A 14,532-nucleotide genomic window follows, 5' to 3' on the forward strand; every position below is an offset into this window, starting at 1 on the left:
ACTAGGTTCTCCAACTGTTTCAGACTTGCGTTTCCTATGCTTTTCTCCACTAACTTGTCTTTCCCCTTGGACTTGACAAGAATATCCTCATCGGTGCCTCCTTCAACTTGGACTTAGAAGTAGACTCTTTCTCCATAGAAACAGACTCAGCCTTTTTCGAGGACCGCCTTACAAGGGAACCTGGTTCCTCAGGATCTCCTTCTTCCACCTCCACTACAGGAATAACTTCATCACTTACAGGTACACCATCCTTCACCAACTTTCTTCTTTTCTTCTTACTACTTTTCTTGATCTTTTGGAGTACAGAGTCATAGGCTACTTTGACTTGAAGCCTAGTAGTAGGCTGCTTAATTTTAGACTTAGGGGTGGAGACAACCCTTCGCTTACTTATGAATGCATCAAGGGCCACGTTGTCCAGGTCTTCTTCATCACTAGATCACATTTCTGGTGCTTGAATTCCCAGGGGTACTTCATCTAATGCAGGAAGAACATTGTCCTGGGGATGAGAGTCCTGACCTAGGTCCTTCGGAGAGGGATCAGGTTCCTCATGTGATGCCCCAGTAGTGAATACTACTGCATCCCTTTCAACAGCCATAATGGCCCATTCTACCCACACGCTTTGTGACTCATGTTTCTGGGAAATAACTTCATGCAATACCCCATCAGCGGATACCACAAACACAGTCTTTTCTTCTTCAACCGGTGCTTCCACAACCATAGAGTCAACGGCAACGATGTAGAGCCTTTTGTGAACTCAGTATTTTGACCTTGTTCTCCACTTAGGGTTTGATTGGTGTGGGCAACAGACGATGGAGAGAACGGAACAGTAATTTCAAGGGTTTCTGAGTTGGGAAGAGGTTGGGAAACTAGGGAAGGTGTGACTGTAGCAGTAGGAGTGATAGAGGGTGACAAAGACTCAGTGAAGGTAAGAGGTTTCATAGATGGGTCAGAGGTGATTGCAGTTGAGGCAGAGAGATCGGAAGTTTTCTCAGTCATTGGAAGAGGTGGTGTGATGATCCTTTCCTTTTGGGTGAATCTAGAATAGGGCCTATGATTAAGAAGAACAGAAGAGATGGGTTTTTAAACGGAGAGGATAATTATGAAGGGAGAAGAATAGGCACCGGTTTTGAAACGACGATTGGGCGTGGAGAATTGTGATGTTTCAGAGGAAGATGGAACGTTTTGAATTGAAGGGATGTGACAGCGGATCTGAAAAGTTGATGACATGGCAGTTGTATTTTGTACCTTTTAATATGTGTATTAAAGGATGCACAGAACTACTAACCTTTAGTACATGAACCTGGTTCTTGAAAAAACATTTTCTTCAAGCCCTTTTTGAAAAGAATTAATCCTCTTTTATCAGTCATGTACTGCATCTACCGCTTCTATGCTTATCATGCGTGTCTACCTGCAACGGTATTGAAGTGAGTTAGACAGGGCCAAAAAACACTTTGAACTAATTATTTCTTAAGAATACGAGCCAGCTAAAGAGGAATCACGTTCTTAATTTGGCTTCAACAGTCCCAGCTTTACTCTGTTTCTTTCAAACTGTTCCCTACTCAATGCCTTGGTGAAAATGTCTGCAATTTGATCTTCTGTGCTGCAAAACTTCATGCATATCAACCCTTTCTCCATATTATCTCTCAGAAAATGATGCCTCACATTAATATGTTTGGTCCTTTTATGTTGAACTGGATTCTTTGCCATATTGAGTGCATTGATGTTGTCACATACGAGAGGGCACACTCTCAGTGGGAACTCCAAAATCCTCCAGCTGCTGCTTGATCCACATAAGCTAAGCACAGTAGGATGCTGCAGCTGCATATTCAACTTCAGTTGTTGAAAGAGCCACTGAATTTTGTTTCCTTGTCCCCCAAGAGATAAGACATGATCCTAAGAAGTGAGTCATCCTAGAAGTGCTTTTTCTGTCCACAAGATAACCTGCATAGTCTGCGTCAGCATACCCAATCAGATTAAAATTGTCACCTGATGGATAATATAGCACCAGGTCCTGCGTGCCTTTGAGATATCTCAGTATTTTTTTGGTAGCCTTCAAGTGAGATTCCTTGGAATTTGATTGAAACCTCGCACACAGCCCCACGCTAAAGACAATATCAGGTCGACTGGCAGTGAAATAGAGGAGAGACCCAATGATGCCTCTATACATTGTTTGATTCACAGGAGATCCAGTTTCATCCATGTCCAGTCGAGTGGCAATTGAAACGGGAGTGTCTATCACTTTTAATGCTTCCATGTCAAACCTCTTTAAGAGTTTCCTGATATATTTTTGCTGACAAATGGAAGTACCCTTTGGGGACTGTTTTTCTTGAAAACCCATGAAGAAGTTTAATTCCCCCATCATGCTCATTTTAAATTCGCTTCCCATAAGTTTTGCGAATTCTTCACACAGAGAGTCAGTTGTTGCTCCAAAAATGATATCATCAACATAAACTTGAACAATGAGCAGGTTCCTTCCTCGTTTCTTTAGGAAAAGAGTGTTGTTAATCTTCCCTCTCTTAAACCCATTTTCTAAGAGAAATTTTGACAATCTTTCATACCACGCTCGAGGAGCCTGCTGATAACTGTGATTTCTACATGTTTTATACTCATTCTTACCTAAGCTTTGTGCATTAACTGCCAGAAATTAGTCCCAAAATGCTTACAAGTTGTGCTTGATTGCAAGTTTGAGCGACAAAATGACAAATACTAAAGATCGGCTCAAAAAGGAGTGAAATCTGCCAAGTGTCAAAAGACAACTGAAAGGGGGGATCAAAAGGACCTGCGCGGTCCGTACTGTTTTGTCACACGGCCGCGCAGGAGAGTTCAGAAGCTGGACATCTTCAAGTTCAACCTACACGGTCCGCACTGTTCTGCCACGCGGCCGCGCAGGAAAGTTCAGAGGCCATGATATCTTCAAGTCAAGCTGCGCGGTCCGCGCCCCTTTTCACGCGGTCCGCGCCTAAGAGTATCAGAGACTCAATCATTCAAGGCAAAAGCCCATGCGGCCGCGCACCTAATCAGTGCGGTCCGCATGGATGAAGTGCACGCGGCCGCGCATCATTTGTGCGCGGTCCGCGCCAGACCCTCAGGGGTATTTTTGTCCGGTTTTTCCTGTGTAGTATAAATAGAACATTTTACTATTTAGCAGTTTTTGTTGAGATCTGTTTTGAGAGCATAGAGCAGCTGAACTTGGGATTTCATGATTTTAGCCTATTTTGGGCAATTTCTTCTAGTATTAACGTGGATTTGAGTAGATTAACATTGTAGTTAATTGTTATGTCAATTTCATCTATTATTTCTTCAATTTCTGTTCCTATTATGGCTAGCTAAATCCATTAGCTAGGGTTGTGGCTCAACCCTAATGTGGGTAATTAATGGGTGTGATTGTTTAGTGCATGAATGATGTTGGGTATTTGTTATTTGAATTAATCTTATGTTTTCATTAAGATTTGGTGGTTGCAAACATTAAATCTAGCTTAGTGAGTCTTGACTCTTCTTGAGAAAGAGAGTCTATGACCCCAAGATTAATTCTAACAAGGAATTGGGATGGACCCATGAGAATGGTAGTCCCAATTAACGGGTTAAACCTCGAGAGAGTAATTACCCAACTTGAACCATAAGTTGCTCGGGCAAATTGGCTTACCCAATTGGTCTCGAGAGAGTCAATTGGGAAAAATCACTCTCTCTACCGAGAGGTGTGAGAGTGAGTGCAAAAGTGCAATGGTTATAGCATAAGTCCCATAGTCATCATTCTTGCATTAGGAATCTCTACCCGTTAGTTGACCACCTAGGTACATGCCACGACCCTAGTGCCTTTCTCTATATTGCATACAACTTAGAATCATAATTTTAGCATAACTTAGCTTTACAATTGTAGTTGATAAATTATAGCTATTAATCAAAAGAAAACCAAAAATGTTAGAAGATCAATTAGGAGCTAAAACATAGTCCTAGACTATACAAACACGCAACTCCAAATTGAAGTTCCCTGTGGAAAATTAACCCCGATACCGCTATTGGGTAAAAGTATTAGCGTCTACTCTTCCTTAGGTTGAGTCCGCCGTGATCACCTGCTTTAACCCATACAGAGCTTTGTCCAATTTGAACACATATTCGGGATGTTTATGACACTCAAACCCAGGGGGTTGCTTCACATAGACTTCTTCCTTAAGCATTCCATTCAAAAATGCACTTTTGACATTCATTTGGAACAAAATAAATTCCATATGAGAAGCAAAGGCGATCAGAATTTTGATGGCTTTCATGCGAGTCATTGGAGCAAATGTTTCATCATAGCCAATCCCTTCCCCCTGATTATAGCCTTGGACCACTAGTCTGGCCTTGTTCCTTGTGGTAATTCCATGTTCATCGAGCTTGTTTCTGAATACCCACCTGGTTCCTATAATGTTTCTATCTAGGGATCTGGGTACCTGGTGCCACACAGTGTTTCTCTCAAACTGATGCAGCTCATCTTGCATGGTTGTAATCCAATTTGCATCTTTTAAGGCTTCTTTGATGTTCTTGGGTTCAATATGGGAGAGAAAGGCTAAGAAGGCAAGTGAATTTCTAGCTCTTGACCTAGTTTGAACTCCGGAATCTGGAGGAGTGATTATGTTGTCTATAAGGTGAGAACTTTGATATCTCCAGTTAGATGTCTGGGGTTTATTCTGAGAGGAGGAAGGTATGTTTGGCTGATTTTCTTCTATCCTTCTCTCAGATGCCAGTGGAGTTCCCTGAACTGCATCAACCACTCTTTCTTTGGCTTTAGTGATTGTAATTGAAGTGCTTGGTTCTGTTGATGATGAGGCAGCGTTATCTTCATTTGGCTCCTTCACTTAACTCATCATGTTTGCCTTTCCGTTTGTCATGTTAATGACTTCACCAGGAACAAGTAAGGGTTCTCCATCTTGATCTTCCTCAGCACTCTTCTCAAATAATGGATGAGATTCATCAAAAATAACATGGACGCTTTCTTCAACACATTGAGTCCGCTTGTTAATATATCTTGTAAGCCTTGCTTTGAGAAGAGTAGCCAAGAAATATCCCTTCATCACTTTTGACATCGAACTTACCAAGCTGATCCTTTCCATTGTTGAGAACATAGCATTTGCATCCAAATGTTCTTAGTTAAGTCAGCTTAGGTTTTCTTCCATTCAGCAATTCATACAAGGTCTTGTTCAGAATTGATCTAATCATGTACCTATTCACTAAGTAGTAGGCAGTGTTGACAGCTTCAGCCCAGAAATTCTTTGAAAGTCCACTGTCAATCAGCATTGTTCTTGCCATTTCTTCTAGAGTTCTGTTTTTTCTTTCTACTACTCCATTTTGCTGTGGAGTTCTGGGAGCTGAGAAGTTGTGAGTGATGCCATTTTATTGCAGAATTCGTCAAATTTGATATTGTCAAATTCTGTCCCATGATCTGATCTAACGCATACAACTCTAGACTCCATCTTTACCTGGATTTTCTTCACAAAGGCCACAAATACTTCACCAGTTTCATCTTTTGTTCTGAGAAACAGAGTCCATGTGAATCTGGAATAGTCATCCATGATTACGAAAATGTATCTCTTTCCCTCTCTACTTTGCACCCTCATAGGTCCACACATATCCATATGCAAGAGCTCAAGCGGCTTTGAGGTGCTCAAATCTCTTTTTGACTTAAAGGAGGACTTTACATGTTTTCCTCTAGCACAGGCATCATAGACTTTTTGAGTTTTGAATTGTGACATTGGCAAACCATGGACCAGGTCCTTCTAAATTAGTTTGTTCAGAAGGGAAAAGCTTGCATGACCCAGTCTTCTATGCCATAGTTCAGCATCATCGTCAACCGCCTTCAGACAACTCAGATCACCACTCTGTAAGGACTCAAAATTAGCAACATAGATGTTCTTGTATCTTTTGGCCATCAAAAATTATTTCATCGGTCACAAGGTCAGTGACTGTACATATTTTGGACAAGAATTCAACCTTGTTTCCTTTATCGCAAATTTGAGAAACACTCAGGAGACTATACTTAAGTCCATTGACATAGTACACATTTTTAATAGAGTGAGTGAGTGACTTCCCAACTTTTCCAACTCCAAGAACGTACCCCTTTTTGCCGTTGCCAAAGGATACACTCCCTCCTTGCAGGGCTTTTAGTGAAAGAAAGTCTGTGGTATTTCCAGTCATGTGTTTCGAACACCTACTATCCATGAACCATTGTTGACCACTTCCCTTCACTGTTCCCTGCACAAAAGATTAGGAGTTAGTTTTAGGAACCCAAATAAGTTTGGGTCCTTTGTAGTAACCAAAAGGATGAATAAGAGCTCTCTTAGTCCATGCAGGTAATGTGTGTTTCTTGTGAGTGGAATCTGGTCCCTCTTTGTGGTCACAGTTTCAGCAGCCACTTTATCTTTTGGTATTGATTGATTCTTGCCCTAAACACCTTCCTTGAAGTGCCCAGTGTTCCCACATTGGGTACGAGGCCAGTTATCAGATGTAGTGGCGCTCTTACTGTGAGGGTTGTGAGGAGTTTTCTCCCTTTGGAACCCTGATCCCCGCCCTTTTTCACTGTCATTAGTGAGCAAGGCAGTGGTAGCTTCTAAGGACCAGGTCCACTTTAGAGACCTTTCAAGATCATTCATTACTTTTTCTAGATTGGCTTGGAGGAGCTCGTTTTTCTCAATTTCAGCACACATCCTATATCTCAAGGACTTCACCTCATCTTCAAGCCTAAAATCTTCCTCACTAACTATCCTCTTTCCTCTTTCAGAGCTTTCAAGTTTTGAATTAGTCAAAGGCTTTACTATTAACTCCCTTTGGTCTGCAGTTTCTGCCAAGAGATCACTCTTTTCTTTTCTAAGAATTTCAATGGTTTTCTTTTGATCAGTAATTGCAGCCACTAAGTCTTCTCTAGTATGTTCATATTCTTCTAGCTCTAAGAACAAGGAATCCCTATCCTCCGCAAGATTACAAAAGGCAGTCATTAAAATATTAGCTAAACAAATGAGTTTTTTTAGAAAATAGGATTTCAGATTTTTCTGAACATCCCTGAAGTTTACCTCTTCGTTGTCATTGTCTTCATCATTATCTGATTGAGGCATCAAAGCAAGCGTTGAGTCATATCCAATCTCCTCGCCTTCAACTGCCATCGTGGAACTATCATCAGTATCAGATTTATCTTGTTGTACTTGTGTAGTTCCCTCATAAGCTACTTGCAAGGCCTCCCATAGTCCTTGGCAGTGTCGCATGTAGAGATTCTGTCGTACTCTTTAGGTCCAAAACCATACACCAGAATTTTCTTGGCACGAAAGTTCTTCTCCACCGCTTTCTTATCTGCTTCAGTGTATTCTTTGCTGTTTTTTTATTGAAAATGGAAATTCATTTAGTACCTTGATTGGAACAAACGGACCATCGCAGATGACATCCCAAAGCTCACAATCCTCAGCCATGATGAAATCATGCATTCTAGCTTTCCACCACCAATAGCATTTTCCATCAAACTTGGGTGGGTGGTATATGGATTGACCTTCTTCAAAATTTAGTGGAGCCGCCATGAGGATCCTTCCTAGGTGTTAGCCTGATAGGAGGAACCTGCTCTGATACCAATTGTTAGATTGTATGGATCACCAAATCATAGAGTACCTGGTCCTCTACAAGATTCTGCTGAGAGCACTTAGTAAAGTAGTAAGTAAATGAGGCAGAGGATTTTTACGTGGAAAAATCCCACACAAGGGGATCAAAAAACCACGACCTACCTTGTACGCTTTTAACTTCACTAACTTGTAATCTTCCTATTGCAAAGAATTTACTCAACTAACTTATGGTACCTTTACCACAAGCCACTTTGTGACTATCCTAGTTACAAAGGCTTTTTATAACTTGTGATGCTATCACCACAAGCCACTTTATAATTCTACGATTACAAAGACTTTTTCTTATGACTAAATCTAGTCAGAACATAAACTCAACGAGTTTACAGATTTACAAGAGGATTCCTAATCAATATGTTTCTAGATAAGCGATTTAGGAGATATAGTAAGTACAATAACAAGGTTACAACTCAACTAGGACAGCAATCATCAATCTTTTAGGAACTGGTCCATAGTGGTGTTCAACATTGTTCTTCAAGCTTGAGAGGATGATTTTTCTGTTTTTGCAAGAGGCTTGAATAAGAAACAGAAATCTTCTAGTGATGTTTTTTTATAAAGCACATTTGGTACATCTTGATCACATGACTTGAAATGATGTGAGTACTTTGTTTGGTTAGAGAGTGAGTGGGCTGACAGTGTGGTGCAGTGCGGCAGAAACAGTGCCATCGGTCACTTCATTTTCAGCTGTGTCCAAATGACTTTGTACTGCTATGAGGAAAACACAAAAGCATCAGATCCTTGTTTGGTTCCTAGTTCCTGAAGCTGTAGCAATTCATCTTTAGCTGATATCTGTTAACGCTTGCAGTAATCCAAGTAGGTCAGGTTCCCTATCTGGTTCTTAGCCATAAGTTTGTTAGATCATCAAAACATCAGGCAAGAGCATTTAAGATCTATCAGTACTACCACCATTCAATTCTGAATATTACAGCCAAGTACTCCTTCCCTCTGTTTTAGTTTAAATGACATATTTTTCTTATTAGTCTGCTTCAAAAAGAATGACACATTTCTATATTTAGAAATAATTCAATTTTAAACTTTTAATTTTACCCACTTTACTCTTAACGAGAAGTTTTTATAGCCACACAAATATCATGGCCCCATAAATCTTTTACCCCTTAAGTTTTTATAACCACATATTTTAATTTTTTTTAACTTTGTGTCAAGTCAAACTAACTCATCTAAATTGAAACGAAAGGAGTATTGAATTCCCCTTTTAAAATTTTTTTCTTCTTCTTTTGTTACTACGGTCAAACCTCTCTATAACAACCTCGTTTGTTCTGAATATTTTTTGATATTATAGCGAAATATTGTTATAGAGAAAATATATTATAACATAACATGAAAATTGGTTCCAAAAAAGTTTGGCCTTTTATAGTAATAGTGAAGTGTTGTTATATAGGGATTCTGTTATTTCTTTTTGGTACTATTTGCAAGCAAATTTAACAACGGAACTGAAAAGTCAGAAGACCAATCCAAATCGATCAAAATAGTTATAACGTGCTAGATTCGTCGACTGTTTCGTTTTGCTTACTAACTTCTCGTTATCTTCCCCCTTTTCTCTATAATAAAAACAGTGTAGACTTACTGCCTTTTTCTCATTGCATTCCTTCTTATTCTTACATCCCATTTGCAGATAGAGTAATCATGGCAGCTGTAAGAGGCATTAGCGAGGTTGGAGGATCCCAGAATAGCGTTGAGATCGATGATCTTGCTCGTTTTGCTGTCCAGGATTATAACCAAAAACAGGTTAATTACTCTCCCCCCCCCTTATTGTAAAAAAGGAGGTGTACGAAGCATCTGGCAATCACTGCTGAATTTGGGTAAGGGCCGCACCTAAGGGGTGTGATGTAGGCAGCCTACGTCACATGGAGACACCTTTATCCTTGCTCTAACGCTTCTCCTCTTTTTCGTATTGTTGATAAGTAGAAATAGGTTACTGCTCTCTTTTGATGTTCTAATAGTTTGAGATTTGACGGAATTGTTAATTTTCTTAGCTGATTGAGATTTTTCTTTTTGTCTCCCTATACTTCATGTTTGTGGCTTTGAGATTGTTCTTGCTTTTGTTGCTTTTTGATTGTGTTATTAAATCATCCTATGTGTCTTCTCATGTTGGCCTTGCTAGATTAAGGTGAAAGGGTCAACTTTGACATAGTGCTGTATTCTGGGCCAAACGGGCCGGGCTTCGTGGGCCTGGGCTCTGGCGGTCCCGGGCTTCGTGGGCTCAACGGGTGGAACCGGCCCGTGACGGGCCTAAGCCCACATGGTCCCGGGCTTAACGGGCCGGGCTCGTGGGCTTCGCGGGCCTAGCGGGTTTTTTTTTAGTAAGGCAATTTATTGTAGTATCATGGCTATATTAAAAATATATATGTAGTATATATGTAGAAATCTAATTATTAAAGTGCTTGACGAAAAAGAAAAATAACAAAACAATAGTAAACACTAAATTGTCATGCATAATAAATTAATAACAAAGTACAACATGAAGCATATTAATATATATATATATATATATAGTATACTAGTATAGAATGTTATGTATATATATTTCATTGTATATTTTCTTGTAGTATATATTGTATGTTATGTATATATATTCTCTTGTATATTGTCTTGTAGTATATATTGTATGTTATGTATATATATTCTCTTATATATTGTCTTGTAGTATATATTGTATGTTATGTATATATATTCTCTTGTATATTATCTTGTAGTATATATTGTATGTTATGTATATATATTCTCTTATATATTTTCTTGTAGTATATATATTGTATCTTATGTATATATATTCTCTTGTATATTGTCTTGTAGTATGTTATGTATATATATATCCTCTTATATATGTTGTTGTAGTATATATTGTATGTTATGTACATATATTCTCTTGTATATTGTCTTGTAGTATATATTGTATGTTATATATATATATATAGGTCCCGGGCTTCGTGGGCTCAACGGGTGGAACCGGCCCGTGACGGGCCTAAGCCCACATGGTCCCGGGCTTAACGGGCCGGGCTCGTGGGCTTCGCGGGCCTAGCGGGTTTTTTTTTTGTAAGGCAATTTATTGTAGTATCATGGCTATATTAAAAATATATATGTAGTATATATGTAGAAATCTAATTATTAAAGTGCTTGACGAAAAAGAAAAATAACAAAACAATAGTAAAACACTAAATTGTCATGCATAATAAATTAATAACAAAGTACAACATGAAGCATATATATATATAGTATACTAGTATAGAATGTTATGTATATATATTTCATTGTATATTTTCTTGTAGTATATATTGTATGTTATGTATATATATTCTCTTGTATATTGTCTTGTAGTATATATTGTATGTTATGTATATATATTCTCTTATATATTGTCTTGTAGTATATATTGTATGTTATGTATATATATTCTCTTGTATATTATCTTGTAGTATATATTGTATGTTATGTATATATATTCTCTTATATATTTTCTTGTAGTATATATATTGTATCTTATGTATATATATTCTCTTGTATATTGTCTTGTAGTATGTTATGTATATATATATCCTCTTATATATGTTGTTGTAGTATATATTGTATGTTATGTACATATATTCTCTTGTATATTGTCTTGTAGTATATATTGTATGTTATATATATATATATATATATATATATATATATATATATATATATATATTCTCTTATATATTGTCTTGTAGTATATATTGTATGTTATGTATATATATCCTCTTATATATGTTGTTGTAGTATATATTGTATGTTATGTATATATATTCTCTTGTATATGTTGTTGTTGTATATATTGTATGTTATGTATATATATTCTCTTATATATTGTCTTGTAGTATTGTATGTTATGTATATATATTCTCTTGTATATTTTCTTGTAATATATATTGTATGTTATGTATATATATCCTCTTATATATGTTGTTGTAGTATATATTGTATGTTATGTATATATATTCTCTTGTATATGTTGTTGTTGTATATATTGTATGTTATGTACATATATTCTCTTATATATTGTCTTGTAGTATATATTGTATGTTATGTATATATATTTCATTGTATATTTTCTTGTAGTATATATTGTATGTTATGTATATATATTCTCTTGTATATTGTCTTGTAGTGTATATTGTATGTTATGTATATATATTCTCTTATATATTGTCTTGAAGTATATATTGTATGTTATGTATATATATTCTCTTATATATTGTCTTGTAGTATATATTGTATGTTATGTATATATATTCTCTTGTATATTGTCTTGTAGTATATATTGTATGTTATGTATATATATTCTCTTATATATTGTCTTGTAGTATATATTATATATATATATCTCTTATATATTGTCTTGTAGTATATATTGTATGTTATGTATATATATCCTCTTATATATATTGTCTTGTAGTATATATTGTATGTTATGTATATATATTCTCTTGTATATTATCTTGTAGTATATATTGTATGTTATGTACATATATTCTCTTGTATATTGTCTTGTAGTATATATTGTATGTTATATATATATTCTCTTATATATTGTCTTGTAGTATATATTGTATGTTATGTATATATATCCTCTTATATATGTTGTTGTAGTATATATTGTATGTTATGTATATATATTCTCTTGTATATGTTGTTGTTGTATATATTGTATGTTATGTATATATATTCTCTTATATATTGTCTTGTAGTATTGTATGTTATGTATATATATTCTCTTGTATATTTTCTTGTAATATATATTGTATGTTATGTATATATATATCCTCTTGTATATTGTCTTGTAGTATATATTGTATGTTATGTATATATATATCCTCTTATATATTTTCTTGTAGTATATATTGTATGTTATGTATATATATTCTCTTATATATTTTCTTGTAGTATATATATTGTATCTTATGTATATATATTATAACTTATTACTTATATATTTTCTTGTAGTATATATTGTATGTTAGGTGTATATATTACCTTATATATTTTGTATGTTATGTGTATACAAAAAAAAATTAAAACAAAACCGTTGGGCCCGTTAGGCCCGCCAGGACCGGCCCAGGACCGGCTGACGGTCCCGGGCTCGTGGGCTAATTTATGAAGACCGGCCCGTCACGGGCTTCTCAGGCCCACCAGGACCGGCCCACCAGGACCGTTAGGCCCGTTAGGACCGCGGGCCCGGTCCGGTCCGGTTCAGGCCCGGCCCACCAAGCAGCATTACTTTGACATCCGTTTCAATTTTGACAAAAATACCTTTACCAAATCCCTCCCCATGAACGGTTGCTCCAACTTGAATTGAAAAGGGCCAAATTGCCCCTGAACTACTCGAAATTAGCCATGTTTCTTATTTCTATGATGTTTGATTCTGTTACTCTCCCTTTTTTTTTCCTACTGTTGCATATGCTCTAGTATTACAATTACATCACAAAATGTATTAATTATTACTTCATCCGTCCAAGTTTACTTGTCCACTATTAATTTGGCACATCCCTTAAAAATCAATAAATAACACAGTTTTACTATATCGCCCTATTTATTATATGATGGAAAATGAATTGAAAACAAGTACTAGTACTTAATAAGAAGGATAAAATAGGTATAAATAGTAAGTAAAAGCGGACATCTACTTTTAATATAATGGACAAGTAAACTTGGACGGAAGGAGCGTATGATTATGTGATCATTAGTATGTGGCCATCTCAAAAACTTACTGTTTGGCACAACTATAATTTGTTAGACTAGGCGAATAGTATGAGCTGAAGCTAGGAGTTTGTGGTAGTACAGATCAATGACTTATAATCTCTCTTTTGAACAATATATACTCTATTTCAGAATGCTCTTTTGGACTTTGGGAAGGTTGTGAATGCGAAACAACAGGTAGTTGCTGGAACCATGTATTATATAACACTCGACGCGACTGAAGGCGGAAAGAAGAAAGTATATGAAGCCAAGATTTGGGTGAAGCCATGGGAAAACTTCAAGGAAGTTCAAGAATTCAAGCCTGTTGGCGATGGCCCAAATGCTTGACTAATACTTGGTATGAAGTACTCTTATGTTGGTGAAAAATAACGCCATTTTTATCTGGAAATATTTTGGATGTCGTCTTGTAAACATATATCACTAATTTAATGTTTTAAGATACTGGAAATGGTACTTAGTTCTTGATGTTCTGTATTTATTTGATACTGAGCTGTATGGGTTGTTTCTTACACCATATGCTAATCATTAGTATTCTCCATTACTACCTTGATTTTCTGCTCCTAATGTATTTGAGAAGCTTAAGCAATTGCTTAGGTTACAATATGTTCTCTTTGTTTTCTGGAATTAAGACTGTCAATTGGCGATTTAGTAGGTTGGTATCGCGCCCCCTTTTTCCCTCCTTTTCGTCGGAAAATCAGGTTTATGACATTTTTGGGTATAGAACAACTCATTCCTTTTGGGAACGGGGTTTGAATTTTTGAAGAGTTGTCACCTAATGATTTAAGGTGCATTAGGACACCTATAGGGTTCATTTCTAAGTTTGTTTGATAACCAGAGATAGGGTAAGTGCTTGAAATTATCTTAAGGAGAAGGTGTTAGACAACCCTCAGGATCTACTAGTGTGGTTCCCGGCCAGACAGTTTTGTGAATTTGTACAATTAGCAAATAGACAAGTATAGGCTCAAATAGTAGGGGATTTAAGTTTAAACACATAAGAGTTTGAAAACAATCATTAAAAGGCGAATTTTAAAAAGGAATTACAGTTTTACAAATACTTGAGAATATAAAAGGGGGGAGGGGGAGGTCCTAGGTTTGTTTATAATATGGATCACATCAATGCGATACCCGGTATGACACTCCTCAAAAGAGGGGATACACGTGG

At 36.7% G+C, this 14,532-nt stretch overlaps 2 protein-coding genes across 2 annotated transcripts; one reads left to right on the top strand and one right to left on the bottom strand.

Annotated features, from left to right (window-relative positions):
* Positions 1 to 1,795: 1,795 nt before the first annotated feature.
* On the bottom strand, positions 1,796 to 2,368 carry LOC107775504 (secreted RxLR effector protein 161-like). The gene has a single exon (XM_016595242.2). The coding sequence runs from the start codon at positions 2,366 to 2,368 to the stop codon at positions 1,796 to 1,798; it is 573 nt and encodes a 190-aa protein (XP_016450728.2).
* A 6,910-nt stretch (positions 2,369 to 9,278) lies between these two features.
* On the top strand, positions 9,279 to 13,697 carry LOC107809604 (cysteine proteinase inhibitor A-like). Its single transcript, XM_016634262.1, has 2 exons — positions 9,279 to 9,380; positions 13,503 to 13,697. The coding sequence occupies exons 1-2, from the start codon at positions 9,279 to 9,281 to the stop codon at positions 13,695 to 13,697; spliced, it is 297 nt and encodes a 98-aa protein (XP_016489748.1).
* Positions 13,698 to 14,532: the final 835 nt, after the last annotated feature.

Source organism: Nicotiana tabacum, chromosome 8 (genome assembly GCF_000715075.1).
Source record: "Nicotiana tabacum cultivar K326 chromosome 8, ASM71507v2, whole genome shotgun sequence".
Taxonomy (NCBI): Eukaryota; Viridiplantae; Streptophyta; class Magnoliopsida; order Solanales; family Solanaceae; genus Nicotiana; species Nicotiana tabacum.